General features: G+C 41.5%; 1 protein-coding gene across 1 annotated transcript in view; it reads left to right on the forward strand.

The window, feature by feature from the left end:
- ESYT1 (extended synaptotagmin 1) overlaps window positions 1-19,906 on the forward strand; it is a 94,535-nt gene that overhangs the window by 28,613 nt on the left and 46,016 nt on the right. The window contains exons 2-8 of the mRNA XM_075852138.1: window positions 12,225-12,266; window positions 13,820-13,954; window positions 15,647-15,720; window positions 16,954-17,026; window positions 17,510-17,599; window positions 19,187-19,242; window positions 19,598-19,718. Coding sequence (XP_075708253.1) covers window positions 12,225-12,266; window positions 13,820-13,954; window positions 15,647-15,720; window positions 16,954-17,026; window positions 17,510-17,599; window positions 19,187-19,242; window positions 19,598-19,718 — 591 coding nt within the window. The remainder of the gene's footprint in view (window positions 1-12,224; window positions 12,267-13,819; window positions 13,955-15,646; window positions 15,721-16,953; window positions 17,027-17,509; window positions 17,600-19,186; window positions 19,243-19,597; window positions 19,719-19,906) is intronic.

Raw genomic sequence — 19,906 nt, forward strand, 5'->3', positions numbered from 1 at the left:
CGTAGGGAAAAAAGGGGTAAAAAGTGCTTAGATTATTCAACGTTTGGTGCTGATATGGAACCAGGAGTCACTCCTGTAAAGCACTAGGATCAAACAAACCCCAACCTGGACATGTCTGCCATCTTGGAAGCAGAATACTCGCCTGTATTGTTCCAGTCCTACCATCTTGGGCTACGTTCACATCTACGCAATGAATGAATCGGTGAAAGCTGTAAGAAAATTTGAAAAAAATAAACCGCAGCAGAACTAATTTTTTTCTGCATTTTTTGCCAAAATAAATTTTTTATATAACTGAAACTACCAAAAAATTTAACCTACATAAAGTACAACTCGTCCCACACAAAAAAAAACTGTCTCATGCAGCTAGTTAGAACAAAAAAGTAAAACATTTTTGATGCGTGAATGCAAAGAGGAAAAAAAATTCATAAAATTGTCCTTAAGGGGTTAAGGGCTCGTGGCTGGCCTTGCTTTGTTGTTTTGCGGAGCTGTTTCTTCTTCTTGCAGTGTGGCTTCACCATCTGCCAGAACAGCAGTCAGATGTTTAAAAAAAATAATCTACAGAACTGGACCTGTCCTTGACTCACCCTAGACAATTAGACCGTTCTTCTTTTCATACAGATGACTGACTGTGACTGTGCAAGTTTCAGAAACCGTCAGCTCAGGCGGGAGTGGAGAAGTGGAGGTGCACTTTAAATGATAATTATTGGACTACAGCAGAGCTGTCTGGGGAAATTCAATTACACCCAGTAGTCGTGTCTGGTTAATATCTTATCGTGCCTACAGGTGTCCTTGAGTCTATAATTTATTTAAAAACTTGGCTGAAGGGGCAGATCAACTGGTTTGTATCCAGTATGCCAAGGCACACGTGGTAAAATGGAGGATTACAGGGGTTGCCCAGGATTAGCAAAACATGGCTGCTTTCTTCAAATAAAAAGCTCCACATCTATCCACAGGTTGTCACTTCAATGAGCTGCAATACCAAACACAGCCCATGGACTGGTGTGGCACTGTTTTTGGAAGAAAGCCGCCGTGGTTTTTTTTCATATGTGGATAACCCCTTACATTTTGTTTTTTTCATGACTTCTCAGTGTAGCATATTACAAGACTTGGGGTCAATTCACACGCAGCGTAAATACTGCTGATTTTCCGCAACAGATTTTGTTGAGGAAAGTCTGCAGCCTAATACAGTAGCCGCTAAGTGAATGGGAGCGCATAAATCTCATCCACATGCTACGGAAATTGACATGCGGCACGTTTTTTTAATCTGCCGCATTTTAATTGTATTTGCGTAATCGCTGCTTATTTGTTGTGGGATTTCCCCAACAAATAATCCCTCAACAAATAGCAGATGTTGCGTTTTTTGCGTTGCATTCACAGCGATTCCGCCGCAAAAAAAAAAAACTGCCTGAAAAAGTCTGTTTCTTCCTCCTGGGGTGACGTTTCATCCCATGTGACCGCTGTATCCAATCACAGGCTGCAGCGGTCACATGGGATGAAACGTCACCCCCGGCCTTCAGGACGTCGGATTGACCCGTCACCATGGTAAGTATCCATTTTTATTTAGTTTTTCTGGGCAATTTTCTGCAGCGGACATTCCAGCCAGAAAACTGCACCACAATTTGGTGCAGTTTTTCCGCCGGAATTCCCTGCGGCACACAGGGCGGATACGCTATGTGCTTTTACGCAGCGTATTTGCCCTGTGTGAACATAAGTTACAGAGATAAATAGCAGCTGGTATACTCTTTCTGTATTGCTCATTGTTACTCTAGACCCGTCCCGCTGCCCTTTAAGAGCTATTCTGTGTATCATTCTGCATGTGTTTCCTCTTTACGCAACACTTCTTATGATCGAGATAATGTGACACACTTAATGCTTGCCAAGTAATGTGTTATAAAAGCTAGACCCAGTAAAAGCTTCCTCCACTACAAACCCCAAAAAGTGGTTAGTAATAACTTAAAGGCTATGTTCTTAATAACATAAGGCTTTGTACCATTTGAAATGTATCCGTCAGGTCAGTGGCACTGACGAGTTCAGGGTCAGCGGGTCTCTTGCTGTTACCGATCATATACGTTCATAACTTAGATGTTATCGATAACAGGTGGATCCTACGTGTCAGGGCGGATACAGGTTTCAGGGCTAGATACAGCTGCTCTCTATACAGGATACAAAGCAGCTGTATCTCCAAAAGTAAAAATGATTTTAATAAGAAATTTTAACCAAACACACGGATTTATTTATTTTTAATTATTTTTAATAAAAATGTATATTTCAAAGGTTGCCTTTAAACACCTTGCCTTTTGAGGGGTTATTATTATCATACTTTTGGGTTGTACAACCTCTCCTCAACCACCCTGGCTGGCGTAGATATTATTAAGTGTTGCACCGAAAAAATGCGACAAATTTATTAAGAAGCAGCTTGATTTTTATTAACACTGGCACAGTTTTAATGAATTCCCCCCCCCCCTCATCGTTTTTCTCCGGTGTTGGTGTCCGTTATATGACTGATCGGTACGTCCATTATTTTAGTATTTATGTTCCTATGACAGACACAGAGAAATGGAGAGAAGGACGCAAATGTGAACAGAGCCAACAGTTGCTTGCAATAGTTATAATGTGGTGACAGAGCCTCCTTAAAGTGGCCTATCTTGTACATAATATGATCGGCGCTGTAATGTAGATTATAGCAGTGTTTTTTATTTAGAAACGATTTTTGACGTTATGGCCTATATTAGCTTTATGCTAATGGATTTCTCAATGGACAACTGGGCGTGTTGTACTGTATGGCCAAGAAGGCATTGTGGAGAGAAGTGTATGACGCTGACCAATCAGCGTCATACACTTCTCCCCATTCATTTACACTGCACATAGCGATATAGCTATATCGCTATGTGCAGCCACATAAACGCACTATAACATTACTGCAGTGTCCTGACAATGAATATACATTACCTCCAGCCGGGACGTAATGTCTAGTCAGAATCCTGTCACTTCTGTAGCGTCTCTGTGATTTACAGCACAGCACGGCGAGATCTCGCTGTGGATGACAGTTTACAGGGTAATCTCGCGAGATTACGCCTGCTATGCTGTAACATACACAGACGCTACAGAAGTGGTCTGGAGAATGAATACACGTCACGTCCTGGCTGGAGGTAATGTATATTCATTATCATGACACATGAGTAGCTTTATAGTGTGTTTATGTGACTGCAAATAGTGATATAACTATATCGCTATCTGCAGTGTAAATGAATGGAGGGAAGTGTATGACGCTGATTGGTCAGCGTCATACACTCCTCTGTACAACGCCCACTTGGTCATATAGTAAAACACGCCCAGTTGTCCATTAAGAAACTCATTAGCATAAAGCTAATATAGGTCATAACTCCGTCAAAAATGATCGTTTTTCTAAATAAAAAACACTGCTGTAATCTACATTACAGCGCCGATCACATTATGTACAAGATAGGGCACTTATAATGTGGTGACAGAGCCTCTTTAAATCTGAAAGACTACTTTGTGCAAACTGGCCTTAAAGGTGGCCATACACATTTAAATAATGGTTTGCAGAATGGGACAAAAGTTATTTCTTCCAACTCTCCCCTCACCACCTAAAACATGTTCAAGCATGGTTTTAGTTTTTTCTAAAGGGGAATAATTTATTTATCTTCTTTGGGAACAATGAATCAGGCATGTTTAAATCCAAAGTGCCCAACGTTTTGTTTTTTCCCCTCCACATATCTGCTGTCAGGGAAGAGTCGAATGGCCTCCATACACACTAGATCATTGATTGAGCCGGCTGAAATCTGGTTTGGCCAAGTTTTATCTAATGTGTATGGGCACCTATACTTGCAGCTCTGCCAATTACTTTATTACCTTTCTAAGCTTAAAAGGGTTATCCAGAATTTTTTTTTCGTAGGGACTGTAAATGAAATAAATAAACCTGAAAATGCTATACTTGCCTATCCTATCTCCCCCGGCGATCCAGTGCTGAGGCTCCGGCGGCACACCTAGTGGTTGTTTTTAGGCATGAAACCGCTACAGACAATCGTATTTCTGGCATAATTCTAGAAATACAACATATGGCTGCTGAGTCCTCTGGCTGCAGCAATCACATGTTACATGCATGTAAACAACCACCGGGAGTGCCGCCGGAGCCTCAGCGCTGGGTCACCGGGGGGCAAGGATAGGCAAGTATTGCTTTTTTTGGTTTTGATTAATTTACAGCCTCAACTACAAATTGTTCCCTTCCTGGATAACCCCTTCAGAGAGTTTCTGTTCCTCCTGCTCTCCCGGCTGCCCTAGAAAGTACCTCCCCCCCCCCCCCCCCTCTTTCAGCAAGATGATTTTTCAAATGACATACATGGTGGGGCTGGGGTGGCCCGAATAATAACAAAAATCGTTAATTCTGACCGAAGAAAACATAACAATTTAGTGCTTTATTTCTTCTGTTGAAGAAAATAAAACGTAATACAATATAATTTTGGAATCTATTTTTCTATTTTGTTCTTTCATTCCTGGTTTCTGCAGAAAATGAAACAAAATTATATATTTGTTGCTCACTCAAAAAATGTCTCACCCCCCCCCCCCCCACCCCGGTGCTGAATGTCTTTTGAGAAGCACAGATAAAATGCTTCATCTGAAGAGGATGCGGTGCGTCCCCCTAGTTTCTATCTGACTGTTGTAGTTCAGTTTCCATAGTTGCCCTAAACCACAAAGTGGCACATAAGTCTTGCCGGAAGTTGCCATTTGTATTGTCACCTGTCAAACTATCAGGAAATGTTCTCATTTTTATTTTCCTTGCAACTGCTTTTTAAAGGGGTTTTGTACTGTAAATGTATCCTCTTACACATCATTGAGATATGTCAGACGATAACATAAGCGCTGGTCCGTGAGAGTGGAAAATGAGCCAGGCGCTAACTTCTGTTTCCAAAATTTACTGTTGGCAAATTGCTGTAAGGCCTTGTTCACACAGCCAATTTGTTTTTGTACATTGACATCACTAAAACAGAAAATGGACAAAGTGCATATGTTTTAATATTTTGCTGTAATCTTATTACCACCATAAAGATGTGTTCCAGTAAAACATGTCAATTCTAAGCATTTATCTGATATGGGAGATCATATGTGGAATTCCACACCAGCCAGATTGTACACGTTGTGGGGGGGATCTGTAAAAAAATTAACCAAAACTGTAATTTTTTTTTTTCACATTTGTAATGTGTCAGGCTTTGTAAGCACTAGGTCATGGCTATGCCAGTACATTTTCAAATGGATACAGGGAAATCCCAATGCACCTGGTATTTCTTATACATCAAGAATCCAGCTCTTGGCAAGTACATTCAGAAACCATGGCATCCGTCACCCATAGGTTACCTTGTTAAAAAAACCAAAAATGTAATTTTTGAAGTATATGTTTACTGGATGGGATGAGATCGCGGTATACACACAGCTTAACTGAACAGGCTGTTTGAGTTGCAGTGCAAAGGCTCTATTACATCGGCCAGTGCAACGAGCGGCGATCAACAAGACATCGTTGATCGTCGCTCGTTTGCTCCTGTCACACGGACTTATGGATGGGGACGAGCGGTGGTTACTCCGATCGCTCGTCCCCCCCATACATTATCATCATGTCGGCAGCGCGTTCCCCCTGTTTGCTGCCGACAACGATAATATTTCACTTTTTTAAAACCATACGATCAGCAGATGATTGAGCATTTGCTCGTTTATCTGCTGATCGCTGCCCAGTTTACACAGAGCAATTATCGGAAACGAGCGTTTTATGAACGCTTGTCTGCCTGATAATCGCTCAGTGTAAAACCCCCTTAAGACTCCATGTACATGGCTGTGTTCATGTGATACAAATCCAGAATCTGGTGCTCATAGAAATCTATGGACCTATACTGTGGCATGCCCCGTTATGGAGCTACTCTCCCCTAGAAAAAATTAAGGAGCCTCACGGAGACCCCACAGAGCCTTACGTAATTTTTGTTTACTGTTGTCTGAGAATAATCCAGTGCAAATGCGTGAAATATATCTTTGTGTAGGTAATGAGTGATTTTGAGTGACAGAAGTGACTGTTCGAAGCCCTTTACATGGCATGATTCTCATCCCAATTGTTAAATCCAAATCACTGAAAAAGAGCTATATTAGTTTAAGATCACTGAATAGGCCATACTTAAGGCCCTTTTACACCAGCCGATAAGCGGCCGGTGCTGCGAGCGCCGATCAACAAGACATCGTTGATCGGCGCTTGTTTTCTCCTGTCCCACGGAGCTATGGATGGGGACAAGCCGTCGTTGCTCCGATCGCTCGTCCCCATACGTTATTATCATGTCGGCAGCGCGTCTCCCTCTTTACACAGAGAAATGTGCTACCGACAACGATAATATTTTACGTTTTTAAAATGATACGACCAGCAGATCGAGTGTTTGCTCGTTCATCTGCCGATCGCTGCCCTGTTTACACTGGGCAATTATCGGCAATGATTGTTATATGAACACTCGTGTGCCCGATAATCGCCCAGTGTAAAACCCCCTTTACTCACAAAGGCAGGTTTAACACCTCCCGGCAGGACGCATACAAACCACAATGTTACATAGAGGGAGATTACACAGGTGCAATATACTGATAAAACACCCACTCACGCCTACTATTCATCAGGGGGGTGGCTGCTTAGTATTATCATTGCACACAAATGTCGCTTTTATAAGAGTGTCCGTCACATGCGGCTTACAGCCTATTCGTCACGCCCATAATATTAGACAAGGCGGGCTGCCCAGCACCTTCCAACATATTGACATACCATTCTCCCCCAGCACTAGACCTGGCTGCATCCTGAAAAGATGTCCACATGATAAATATCAATGATAAACATGAGGTACTGGTAAATATTTTGGCCAAGATACGCAAGCTCGCAACCCGCGTCAAGGGTCCCCATCGTATTGCAAGTTCCTATACTCCTTTTACAAACAAATCACTGAAAAATAACTATATTCGTTTGAATCCGCTACAAAAATTAGACCATTTGTGGTTCGCTTAGGCTGGGTTCACGCGAGCATGTTACGTCCGTAATGGACGGAACGTATTTCGGCCACAAGTCCCGGACCAAACACAGTGCAGGGAGCCGGGCTCCTAGCATCATAGTTATGTACGACGCTAGGAGTCCCTGCCTCTCTGCAGGACAACTGTCCCGTACTGTAATCATGCTTTCAGTACGGGACAGTAGTTCCACGGAGAGGCAGGGACTCCTAGCATCGTACATAGCTATGATGCTAGGAGCCCGGCTCCCTGCACTGTGTTCGGTCCGGGACTTGCGGCCGAAATACGTTCCGTCCATTACGGACATAACATGCTCGTATGAACCCAGCCTCAAAGGGGTCGTCTGTTTTGGAGAATACCTTTTTCTTGGAAGGGTTCTTGAGGATAAGCCGATCACAGGGTGTGGTTCTGCTGTTGATCCCCTTCAGTGCAATGAAGCATTACACGGTTCCCATTAAAATCAATGGACTGTCTCTAATGCACAGACACGCCTGGTCCTACAGAGCGAGAGACACTCTTTGTAGCCACTCTTTTCTCTGACTAATAAATACTTCATGAATATTAGTGTATTTAAATATGGATTTTCTGAAATCGAAAGCGGCAGTTCCTGACCGTATGTGCTCAATAATAAAGCAATGCAAAACTGCAACCAACCCTGAAAAAAGTAGTACATAAATTACCAAAGGTCGAGGCTTCGTTCACATCTGCGTCTGGACTCCGTTCCGTCTGAGCTTTCTGTCGGAACGGAGCCCTGACGGACACAAACGGAAACCATAGGTTTCCTGTTTCCATCGCCATTGAAATGTGACGGATCTCGTGCCAATGGTTTTCAGTCGTTTTGACGGAATGAATACCGTAGTCGACTACGGTATTCATTCCGTTAAAATGACAGAACCCTTGAACAACAGAGACAAACGTAAACCATTTTCAACGGATCCGTCACCATTGAAATCAATGGTGATGGAAGCGGAAACCTATGGTTTGTGTCAGTCAGGGCTCCATTCCACCTGATGGCTCTGACGGAACGGAGCTTTAACATAGATTAGTTAATACCACAGCCGGAGAGCCAGTTTAATTTACGGCTCTATTTTCCGCTGAGCGATGTCTTAGAAGTGAATGGAATTCTATACATTTTTGCAGTGGTCCCTGGGGAATACTGCGTTAAGGTTTGGCCTTGGCTAAGCATTTTAGCCGGACATGAGGTCAGCCTCTCTGATGAGATACAGAAATACTAAATACAATTTAAGATTATCTTTCACCAGGGATATAATATGTAGACATGTATTTCTAAAAGACCTTTCTGCAGCTATAGCCTTTTACTTTTCAATTCTTGCCTTTTATCTTTTGAGTCCAATCTATTCCACATTACATTTCGCAGTTCCAGCGCCCTCCCTTTCTGCTTTAACACACGTAACCTCTGTTTCCTCACAAACACTGATGGTATCGTAGGCACGAGATAGTCATGTCTTAGAAACAAACAAACGGAAATCACAATCTGGCTTCAGATTTAGTGTTGTGCTACCAAAACCCAGTCATCATATACATTTTAGGTGAATATATGGCCATTAGTCGGTTAAGACTACTTTGCATCAAGGATCAGGTATTTTCGTGTCATAGGCAGGATAGACAAATTTCAGCCTACCCTGTAGAATCCATTTAGTACCTCCCTTAGGCTACATTCCCACGAGTGTGACAGATTTACGCGCGTAAATCTGGTCCGTGTGCGTTGCGTTATTGCATCTGTGTTTTGCAAGTAGCATGTGTTTTTCACGTACTCGCAAAGCACTTTTGTTTTAAATGGAATTGATGTGCAAATCACGCGCCGCACACGGTTGTGCATCCGTGTGCAGTTTGTGGTTTTCACACACCCATTGACTTCAATGGGCGCGTAGGTGCATGAAAACGCACCAATAGAGGACATGCAGTGAGTTTCACGCAGCAGACAGATGTGTGAATAGCCCCATTGAAATCAATGGGTCCGTGTGATGTGCGTGATTTCCATGCGCGGCACACGGATGAGTTTTACGCTCGTCTGAATGAGCCCTTACTTGCTAATCATTTTACTTTCACAGGCTTTAATAAATGTTTTTTCAATGTTTACAACAGAAACAAACCAGAATCTGGTAATAGTTCTAAGAATTGAGTACATACATCTTGTCGGGGGATAATATGAATGCAATTTGACATTATGGAATACAACATAGTGGAAAATACAACAGAAAAAAGAACTATGGCGATAGTTGTTTGAACAAGGTCAAAGAACCAATCTCCAGTCACGTATCCAGTTGTGGACATTTCGACACACAAAAGGGAGAAAGACGAGACAGACAACGGAATGCACTTAAAACCATATGCATAAGATTAAAACTATCCATTGAGATGGCCTTCAAGATAGGACACCCAAGGTTTCCATACATTGTGGAACTTAGTTTAAGAGTCCATTATCCATCCTAATTTATATTTAACTATATCTAGGGGAACTGAAAGGGTTTTCAAGCTCCTAACTATAGCCAATTTGGCTGCCAAAAAATGTAAACAAATACATTGTATAAGAACCTCTATCCGCACTTCCGAGAGCTCATTGGCGAGGCTTCCGGAAGCTAAACATGTGTGACCGTCTGGTGGAAACCAGACACCATTTGAGTAGGACTTTCCAACTAGCTTAAACCGGTGACCTGTTGCTGGACATTTTTGTTGTGGTTAAAGTGGCGCTGTCGCCAGATTATAAATTCCCTCTATTGTACATGATGTGATTGGCGCTGTAATGTAGATTACAGCAGTGTCTCTTATTTAGAAAAACAATTTCTGCACTTCTCTGAGTTACAGCATAGCAGGCGTAGTCTCGTGAGATTACGATGTAAACTCTCATTTACAGCGAGATCTCTCTGTGCTGTGCTGTAGTCTCACAGAGACGCTACAGAAGTGGTCAGGATTCGGAATACACATCACGTCCTGGCTGGAGTTAATGTATATTCATTGTCAGGACACTGCAGTAATGTTATAGTGTGTTTATGTGGCTGCACATATCGATATATCTATCGCCATCAGCAGTGTAAATGAATGGGGAGAAGTGGATGAAGCGGATTGGTCACTGATTGGTAAGAGTCATACACTCCTCTTTACAACGCCCACTTGGTCAAAAAGTAAAGCACGCCCAGTTGTTCATTAAGAAACTCATTAGCATAAAGCTAAAATAGCTCATAACTCCGTCAAAAATGATCGGTTTTCTAAATAAACTGCTGTAATCTACATTACAGCGCCGATCACATCATGTACAATATAGGGAATTTATAATCTGGTGACAGAGCCATTTGCGCATGTCTACCTCCCAAGTATGCATGTAGGGTAATTTGCATGGGGTTGGGGATAGATATAGTTCCTCCACTGCTAGCAGATCTAATACGTATGTATTCAAATGTCGTCATTGTGATGTTTTTGCTAATCATTTTAGTAGCAATTTTAGTTTAAAAAAAAAACTGTATCGAGGAACATGATAAGGAGTACAAGGTATTTTCATGGCCTTAAAATTCCCCAGATCTCAATCCGTATCTGTGGGATGTGCTGGAAAAACAAGTCCGATCCATGGAGGCCCCACCTCACAACTTAATGGACTTCATAGATCTGCTGCTAATGTTGTGGTGCCAGATACCACAGAACACCTTCAGAGATCTTGTGGACTTCTTGCTTCGAGGGTTCAGAACTGTTTTGACGTCACGAGGGGGTCCTCCAAAATATTAAGCAGCTGGTTTTAATGTTATGACTTATTTATCTATACCCAAAGTATAAACCGTTCAGCAGACATCATATTTTTTTTTACATTTTTATCATTTATTCAACTATTCCATTATTTAGTAATAAAAAATTATTTAGTAGCCAATTTGATTATTTTGGCAATTTTTTTCTTTGGTCATACTCCTTGCCAGTTCCTTAATCCCTCAGCACAGAATGACGTACGTGTACGCCATCCAGAGGTGTTAGTTGCCGGACAGTCGGTCTCCCAATGTAATAGCCGGGATCGGAGATAACCCCCTAAAACACTGCGGTCAATAACGACCACGGCCTTTCATTTGTGTGACTGAGGGAGGGGCTCCCTCTCAATGGCCCACAATCATGTTAAGTTGCCATGGCAGTCTGGGGCCTAACAAAGGCCCCAGGCCTGCCATGACTCTATGCCTATTAGGCTGTGCCAGACCACTACATTTATTCAAACCCCTAAATTAATTCAGACCCCTAAATATATTCAGTTGCTTGAACTCAGACCTAAAACCCGAGCAAAAAAAAAAGCCTCCAGTTACCCCAGTCCGCTTCTGCTTTGGCTGCCGGCGCATTGGGTCCTAATGCCGTCCAGAGTCAAGATGTTTTGCTTTCCACCACACAGGACCGTGTGTGGTGGTGCCCGAAGCAGAAATGGACCAGGGAGTGATGAGTAATGCAAGCCATGCTTCCAGGGCTTCTTAAACGGAGTGCCCCCTAGGTCAGACTGCTGGAAGCGCTCATTAGTTGAGGGCATCAATCAGCCTGAGGAGGGAGGCGCTCAATAACTGTCCCCTTATGTTAAGCAGTGCAACGCAATAACTTTTTCTTTTGTTACCATTGAAGAAACTTTTAAAGTACTTTTCTACCCAAATAATAAAACACATGTGCTTGTGTCCTTCTTACTATGTATCAAAATACAACTGGTTGCCCCAACAACAGAAATTTTGTTCAGACCAGTCACCCAGCCTGTATACAACTATATGCAATTTATATTTGGGGAGGTTATTATATTAGAACACAACATTGAAAGGGTGTGGGAAGCAAAAAAAAAAAAAAGTGCATATAATTCTCAGTAGGCAAACGGCACATTTTGCAGACAAACAGTGGGTACTAAGGTCTATACAGCAGGATTTGACCAAGACTATTCTATAAGGCGTGCACAAATCGGTACTGATGTTTTAAAATATTCTCCGGGATCTGGTTGTGTACAACATTTTAAATTTTCTTGCCCTATATACCCTGACTATATTTTAAATATATCCCAAAATAGGTATATAGAGTAATAATCTGAATTTTATACAGAAATTGTAAAATCCTTCCATTAGCATATAGAATTTGGGAGCGCCATGCTATTGAAGATGTATCTATGCATGTTGCTCTGGACAACTAGTTCTGAATGAAGCCTTATCCATTTGGTTATATTCCTGCAGGTCACCTTTCCTGACGTAGAGAAAGTAGAATGGCTGAACAAGGTAAGTTAAACATTTATATATGAATGACCGCGTTACATTTTGCTATAATTCTCCCAGGTATAGAATTGGCACAATCCGGGCAGTAGAAGTGTATGGGGAAAGCGCCAATAATTTGTTAAAGAGGCTCTGTCACCAGATTATAAATGCCCTGTCTCCTATATAATCTGATCGGCGCTGTAATGTAGATAACAGCAGTGGTTTTTATTTTGAAGAACAATCATTTTTGAGCAATTTTAGATTTATGCTAATTAGTTTCTTAATAGACAACTGGGCGTGTTTTCACTTTTTACCAACTGGGTGTTGTACAGAGGAGTGTATGACGCTGACCAATCAGCGTCATACACTTCTCATTGTCCCAGCCCATTGTTACAGTGTGATTGTGCAGTGAAAGAAGCTGGGCTGGAACAATGAGAAGTGTAGGACACTGATTGATCACTGATTGGTCAGCCTCATACACTCCTCTGTACAACGCCCAGTTGGTAAAAAGTAAAAACACGCCCAGTTGTCTATTAAGAAACGAATTAGCATAAATCTAAACTAGCTCATAACTTGCTAAAAAATGATAGTTTTTCTAAATAAAAACCACTGCTGTTATCTACATTACAGCGCCGATCAGATTATATAGGAGACAGGGCACTTATAATCTGGTGACAGAGCCTCTTTAAACTCTACCTTAGGCGCAATATTAAATAATATACTGGGACATTACATAAAATTGTAATATAATTACACAATCACAGCTGAAGTTCTCCGATAATATGCAAAGCTATGGAGAATGTTACATTTCTGGCAGCCTGTAATCCACAGGACTGCATTGCATGGTAACGCTCATAGTCTAAGCCGTTTACATGTCACAAGTTTTATAAAGTGCTGTCAAATGATCGCCACTTCAATGCGATTCAATAGGACACCAATTACATGACTAACAATAATGACATTTGTATTTTGAACATTTGCAGTTATTGTTACAATCACTTGGAAATGAATCGCCGCAATAATTGTTACATGTAAACAGACCTTTAATCTGATCATAAGATTATTTTAGTAAATTGCTATATATCAAAATGCTGAATTGTTCTGCTTAGGACACATATAACCAGTAGATGCAACAGAATGATGTAGGATTATAAACTTGTTTTTTAAAGCATGGCTTCTCTGAATGGAAATACGGATGGAGAGAGGGATGGATGGAGGGAGGGATATAAGATAGAGGGATTTTTATGATTTTTTTTTTTTTTTAAATTGTTAAAATAATACACACATTAGATTTTATTGAATCGTGTTTTGCAATACTGTTTAATATCACTGGCGCAGGTATTCAAGGTTGGCATGTCCTCCTGTTTCATGGGCTTCTTCATAGCCTTCATGTCTGCAGGCATCTTGTAAGGTCGCTTGGCTTCCATTGGATTGTTCTTATATGTTTTAACACCTGAGTCTGTAGATTGCGGAACAAGCCTGAATGTGCTGTGGAATATGTTGGTCCTATAAATGAAAGGCACTTGATCCTGTAAAGCGGTTTGTAGGGTTTTCACGTGTGAATTCTTGTGTTTCAGATTCTGGCACAGATGTGGCCTTTTATTGGGCAGTACCTAGAGAAGCTGCTCATCGATACTATAGCGCCTTTAGTCCGTTCGTGCAACACTCACCTCTCCACTTTCCACTTCACAAAGATCAGTGTTGGCGATAAGGTAAACTATTTGATGAATTCTATTTGTATTTTCGGTACATGCTTCATCATATCTGCATTTCTATATTTGCTAGGATTTGGATATTGGCAGGGCTCAGATTTTTGCATGAATGGTGTGAAATAAATGACAATGTTTTGTATTCTAAGTTAGTAAAATCCGTAATGGCAGAGTATTCAGTAATGCTGCTGGACAAGCTCTGGCGCGATGTAAAACCTGTCATTCATTTGAGTGATGTCCGACATCTAAGGGTATGTGCACACACACTAATTACGTCCGTAATTGACGGACGTATTTCGGCCGCAAGTACCGGACCGAACACAGTGCAGGGAGCCGGGCTCCTAGCATCATACCTATGTACGATGCTAGGAGTCCCTGCCTCTCTGCAGGACAACTGTCCCGTACTGTAATCATGTTTTCAGTACGGGACAGCAGTTCCACGGAGAGGCAGGGACTCCTAGCATCGTACATAAGTATGATGCTAGGAGCCCGGCTCCCTGCACTGTGTTCGGTCCGGTACTTGCGGCCGAAATACGTCCGTCAATTACGGACGTAATTAGTGTGTGTGCGCACATACCCTAAGAATATCGTGCAGGTCATCATAAACATTTCTATTGCAACTAAACTCTGGGCTGGTTGTGGTCTGTTGTACACATTCTCCATGACAAAATCTATTAAAAGGGGTTTTCCTGTTTAAACAAATAGTTTTTTGTATAATTAAGTTATATTTTCCAATATACTCTCTGTATTCATCAAGGTTTTAAGAGATCTTTGCTTGTTGTTATTCAGTAGGAACAGTCATTGTTTATAATTCCAGTGGATACAATTCTGTCCATGGTCATGTGATGGACACACAGGTGCACAGCTCGTTACTGTGTGTGTATCAGAGCTGTGTCTTCTAACGATCCCATCACCTGTGTGTTCATCACATGACCATGGACCGAATTGTGTCCACTGGAAATAAACAATGGTTATGTCTACTGAATAACCGCAAACCGAGATCTTTAAAACTATGAGGATTTAATCCAGAAAGTATATTGGGAAATTGTATAACGTTTAATTATACAAAAAAACAACATTATTTGCTGAAACTGGACAACCCCTTTAAATGTGCTCTAGGAAACCGCACGCTCTGACACCCGCCATCCCCAATATTCTTTTCTAATGCCTAATGCTAGACATCAGCAGAATCTAGTGAGTGAAGCAGGACCAGACAGTCACTCATTCGTGTTATATAATTTGAGTCTGCCCATCCTTACCCCATACAGCATCTTTAACCGTAGACATGGTCTACAAAGGGATGCATCTAAAAATAAATTATTTTCATGTAAATGTGGTAGTTTACTGCACCAGAAGTAGCACCATCTACCATATGTACGTAGTTCTTTATCAGCTTCGATAAAGATACCCAATCTATTATATCCTCCTTCTAGGTATGGGTGTTAAAACCAGCTTTCCCTAAATGGAAAGCCATGCATTAGAATGAGTAGGTCATTGAATAAACTTTAGCTTAGATTACATTAGCGGCCATATGAACACACACAGATTTGAAGTATATTCAATTTATTAGATTTGATGTTTAGTGAGAATATCCCAATGACACTGAACGTCGGTAAATATTCTGCTTTTCTAACATTAAATGAAGGAAGGTCACAATTAATATATGGAATACTGATTTTTGTCTGTGCTGGTCAGGCCCCAAAGGTGATTGGTGTTAAAGCTCATACAGAAATGGACAAGAAACAAATTATTTTGGACTTGAATCTGAGGTAAGTCGTTTGAAGGAAAATTTCACCTTAAAAATGAATTTTCTTTTGTGTTTTCCCACAATGTTACCATCCATAGAAGTGAAGACAACACCGTCGTGTTCAACTGTGTCACATGGGAGGTTGCGTAAACTGTGCAGTCGCTTGGAAGACTTCTACACACCCAGGGTCGGACTGGGCCAAATGGTCCAGCAGAAGTAGGGCTGCGCGGTTATGACCTAAATCAAAATCACTATTAATTGAACATGTAACCTCGATTACGATTGTTGAACGATTATTTAGACCCTTTTTGCATGCTACGCTATTGAATTCATATTTATCCCCTGAGTCTGATGCATACTACTTTATATAATATACCCCCTGACACAGTATAATGCCTGTATAACTGCCTCCACACCGTATAATGCCCCCAAAGCTGCCTCTACATGGTATAATGCCGCTACAACTGACTTTCACACAGTATAATGCCCATATAGCTGCCCTCACACAGTATAATGCCCCTATAGCTGCCCCAACACGGTGTAGAATGCCCCCACAGCTGCGCCCAATAGTGCCTGATAAAAATAATAAAATGAATACTCCCCTAACCCCGTTTCAATAACGAGTGGAGGAGATCCCTCTGCTCCTCTGGTCTGTGCGGCACGGCGCAGACAGGCGCGATGATGTTACTGCCTCGCGTCCAGCGAAACAGTGAATGGTAGATTAGGGACCTTACAGTTCCCTGCTCTACCATTGGTTTCAACTGCATCTGCATCTTTAAGATCCAGATACAGTTTCAACCGGGAAAGAATAATTGATCGAATCAAAATTCGTAAGATGATGTTGATTAATTGCGCTGAATTTTGATTTTGTCGATTAATTGCCCAGCCCCAAGCAGAAGGCTGATTCACAAATACCTTTTATTAGAATTTATTGATGATCTGACCTGTGTGCACAATGAGAACCGCATAATAATGTTATAAGTGGCTCCTCAGAATAATTTCCTCTAGTTGGCCTGTCATGCCAGTCTGACCCTGGCAACTTCCTGCACATTCTTGGCCCGTTGCTTAGCAGACAGCATGGCTTAGTTTACCGTCGATTACTTGCAACATTACCATCGGAATGTTTACAGATATTGAGGATGTCCTGTGCTTTAGGGATTAGCTGCCAAACAACCAAACTCTTTGTACCTCGTGCCCGACTCCTCATTATTGCTTGTCTCTCATTGCCATACTGACCTGACTCTACTCTCTACAGTTACGTTGGAGACATGGAAATAGATGTTGAGGTGAAGAAATATTTCTGTAAAGCTGGAGTTAACGGTGTGCAGGTAAGTAAAGTCAATGGAACCAGAGCATACGTTTCATGAATTGTAAATTGAATGTCAAGACCCTTTTTAGATGGGCCCGTGAACGGTAGAACTTTCAAACGTTCGTTACTGAGAATTTCCAGTTGTAAACATGCCCGGCGATCAGTCGTCAAATGAGCAAATGCTCGTTTGTCGGCCTATTTAATCTTTTATGCAGGCATCATCTGACGGCAGCACCTCATCCCGTGTAAACAGGCTTGTGCTGCCCGCAATAAAGAAATATACGCATGTGTGTGCCCGGATTGATTGCATTAACGATCATTCGGTCACATTACAGTGCCAATAAGTGCTCCATGTACATGGAGTTAAACAAGTGCCAATCAACTTGCTATATTGTCGATCAGCGCTCATTACGGGCCGGGAATCTGCCTGTGTAAAAAGACCTTTAGATTTTCCATAACTGTGTGACCTGTTTATGACTTTTTTTTATTTTATTTTTATCAGCTGCATGGGATGATGCGTGTAATCTTGGAGCCACTGATAGGTGATGTTCCGATCATCGGAGCTATAACCATATTCTTCATTCGGCGACCGGTAGGTTAACATTTAAAGAAGACTTCTACAACCTCTTTAGGAATCTATACATAATGCAATTTAATTGATCTGAAGATATATTGTGCATTGTTATGACAATTCAGGATCCCAAAACAATTCTTTTACCTTAACTTATAAAGATATTTGTTATAGAAAATTTGTCATAGTTCACGTTAAAGGGCTTATCTCTTTAAATAGAAGCTGCCCAGGTTTGGCTTCTAACCCTCGTGATCAGCGGTCGATCAGCATTTCTTGCCGGGAGAACCAACATCTGTTCATACATTTCTCCTGCAACAGTTACTGCAGTTGGAAATGTAGTTCTACAAGGCGTAAATAACATTGGTTATCTCCGTACAATGGCACCTGTCAAAAGAGGGTGGGAAATGTAAGGCAGCAATTGAAACAGTCAGTTCTTGAAGTTGATGTGTTGGAAGCATGAAAAATGGGCAAGTGTGAGGATCTGAATGACTTTTCACGAGGGCCAAATTGTGATGGCTAGTTGACTGGGTCAGGGCATCTCCAAAACGGCAGGTTTTGTGGGGTGTTCACAGCATGCATTGGTTAGTACCTATCAAAAGATGTCAAAGGAAGGACAACTAGTGAATCGGCGACATGGTCATGGGCACCCAAGGCTCATCGATGTTTGTGAGGAGCGAAGGCTAGCCCATGTGTTCCACAGAAGGACTACTGTAGAATAAATTGCTGAAAGTTACTGCTGGCTATGATAGAAGGGCGTAAAAACAGTGCTTTGCTGCTTGCTGTGTTTGGGACTGCGTAGCTGCAGACCAGTCAAAGTGCCTGCCCATGCAGACCAAGTGCACCCCTTCAGGGCAAGGGTATTCCCTTTTAGCAGGATAATTTGGCCTGCCACAATGAAAAAACCAAAAACGTTTAGGATTGGTTTGAGGAAGATGACAAAGAGTTTAAGGGGTTGACTTGGCCTCCAAATTACCAAGATCTCCATTCGATTGATCATCTGTGGAATGTGGAAGGAACCAGCAGACCACACAGAACACCTTGAGAGATCTTGTGTAGTCCATGCCTCGACGGGTCAAAACTGTTTTGGTGGCACATGGGGGGTCTACCAAACATTAGGCAGGTCTTTTTTATGTTATGGCTAAGCTGTGTAGACACAGATGTTTATTATAGAATAGTCCAGATGTTTATTATGTTATATAAGATAATGTGGTATAAAATATATATCTATATAGATATATAAAAATCCAGCAGCACAGGCAGCTTGTGGGTGCAGGCCTTCGGGAACAGACCCATGTCCCTTTTATATACACCAAAGAAACAGGCAGCACTCCGTAGTTCAAGTTAAAATAGAGGGGTACTTTATTACCCTCAGTGCAACGTTTCCGCTCCTCACACTGGAGCTTTTTCAACGGCTGATGGCTGGAGTGCCGCTCTCTTTGCTGTATTTTGTTACGATCCAGGCTTGGAGGGCAACCTGGTGAGCTGAGCACCCTTCTGGGATTTAAAATCCTTTGTACAGTGCCACCCTACTGCATTTTTCTCTGGATATATCTATCTATCTATCTATATCTCTTGGCAAAACATTTTTGGTTTTTTATCTGTTGATAGATGTTAGACTTAAACTGGACGGGGCTTACAAATTTACTGGACATCCCTGGCTTAAAGTAAGTGGTTATCGGTTTACCTCTAAATTATTGCCATCTCCAATTTCATGTTCTTCTGCTTTTTACTTGTATTTCTTTATTAAATGAGATATTTTGGGTGGAACTGCTGCGGATCCATTATACTGTAATCTACTGGATCCATGCATATCTTTAGTTCTGAGACCAGGGTAGGACAAATATTTTTATTGATGTCTATTCAAGTTCTTATTTTTGTGCAACTTATAAATTCATATTGGCTCCTGGAGTGGTGTAATGGCTTCTAAAGTCTACAATGTTTTTTCAATCCATAAGCTGTGTGATCTGTGCCCTTGTCTTTTTCTGACATCATCCTAACATTACGTTTTCATATCTTTAGTGCAATATCAGACACCATGATTATGGACATCATTTCTGGGTTCCTTGTCTTGCCAAATCGTCTCACCATCCCTCTTGCCAGTGATCTTCATACCGCAGAATTACGCTCCCCATTGCCTAGGGTAAATCCATTTTTCCATTTTCTTTAACCTACATGCCTTAGGTCTCAATACTATTTCTTCAATTTTATTTTTTTTAAAGCTAAAATACGTAAGCATATAGTTCCCCAATACGATGAATGTTCACTGGAAAAGAGTATTTCCAAAATTTCTGACTGATTGATTTTTTTTTTTTTTTCATTAAAAATTGA

The sequence above is a fragment of the Rhinoderma darwinii genome, chromosome 2, assembly GCF_050947455.1.
Source record: "Rhinoderma darwinii isolate aRhiDar2 chromosome 2, aRhiDar2.hap1, whole genome shotgun sequence".
Taxonomy (NCBI): Eukaryota; Metazoa; Chordata; class Amphibia; order Anura; family Rhinodermatidae; genus Rhinoderma; species Rhinoderma darwinii.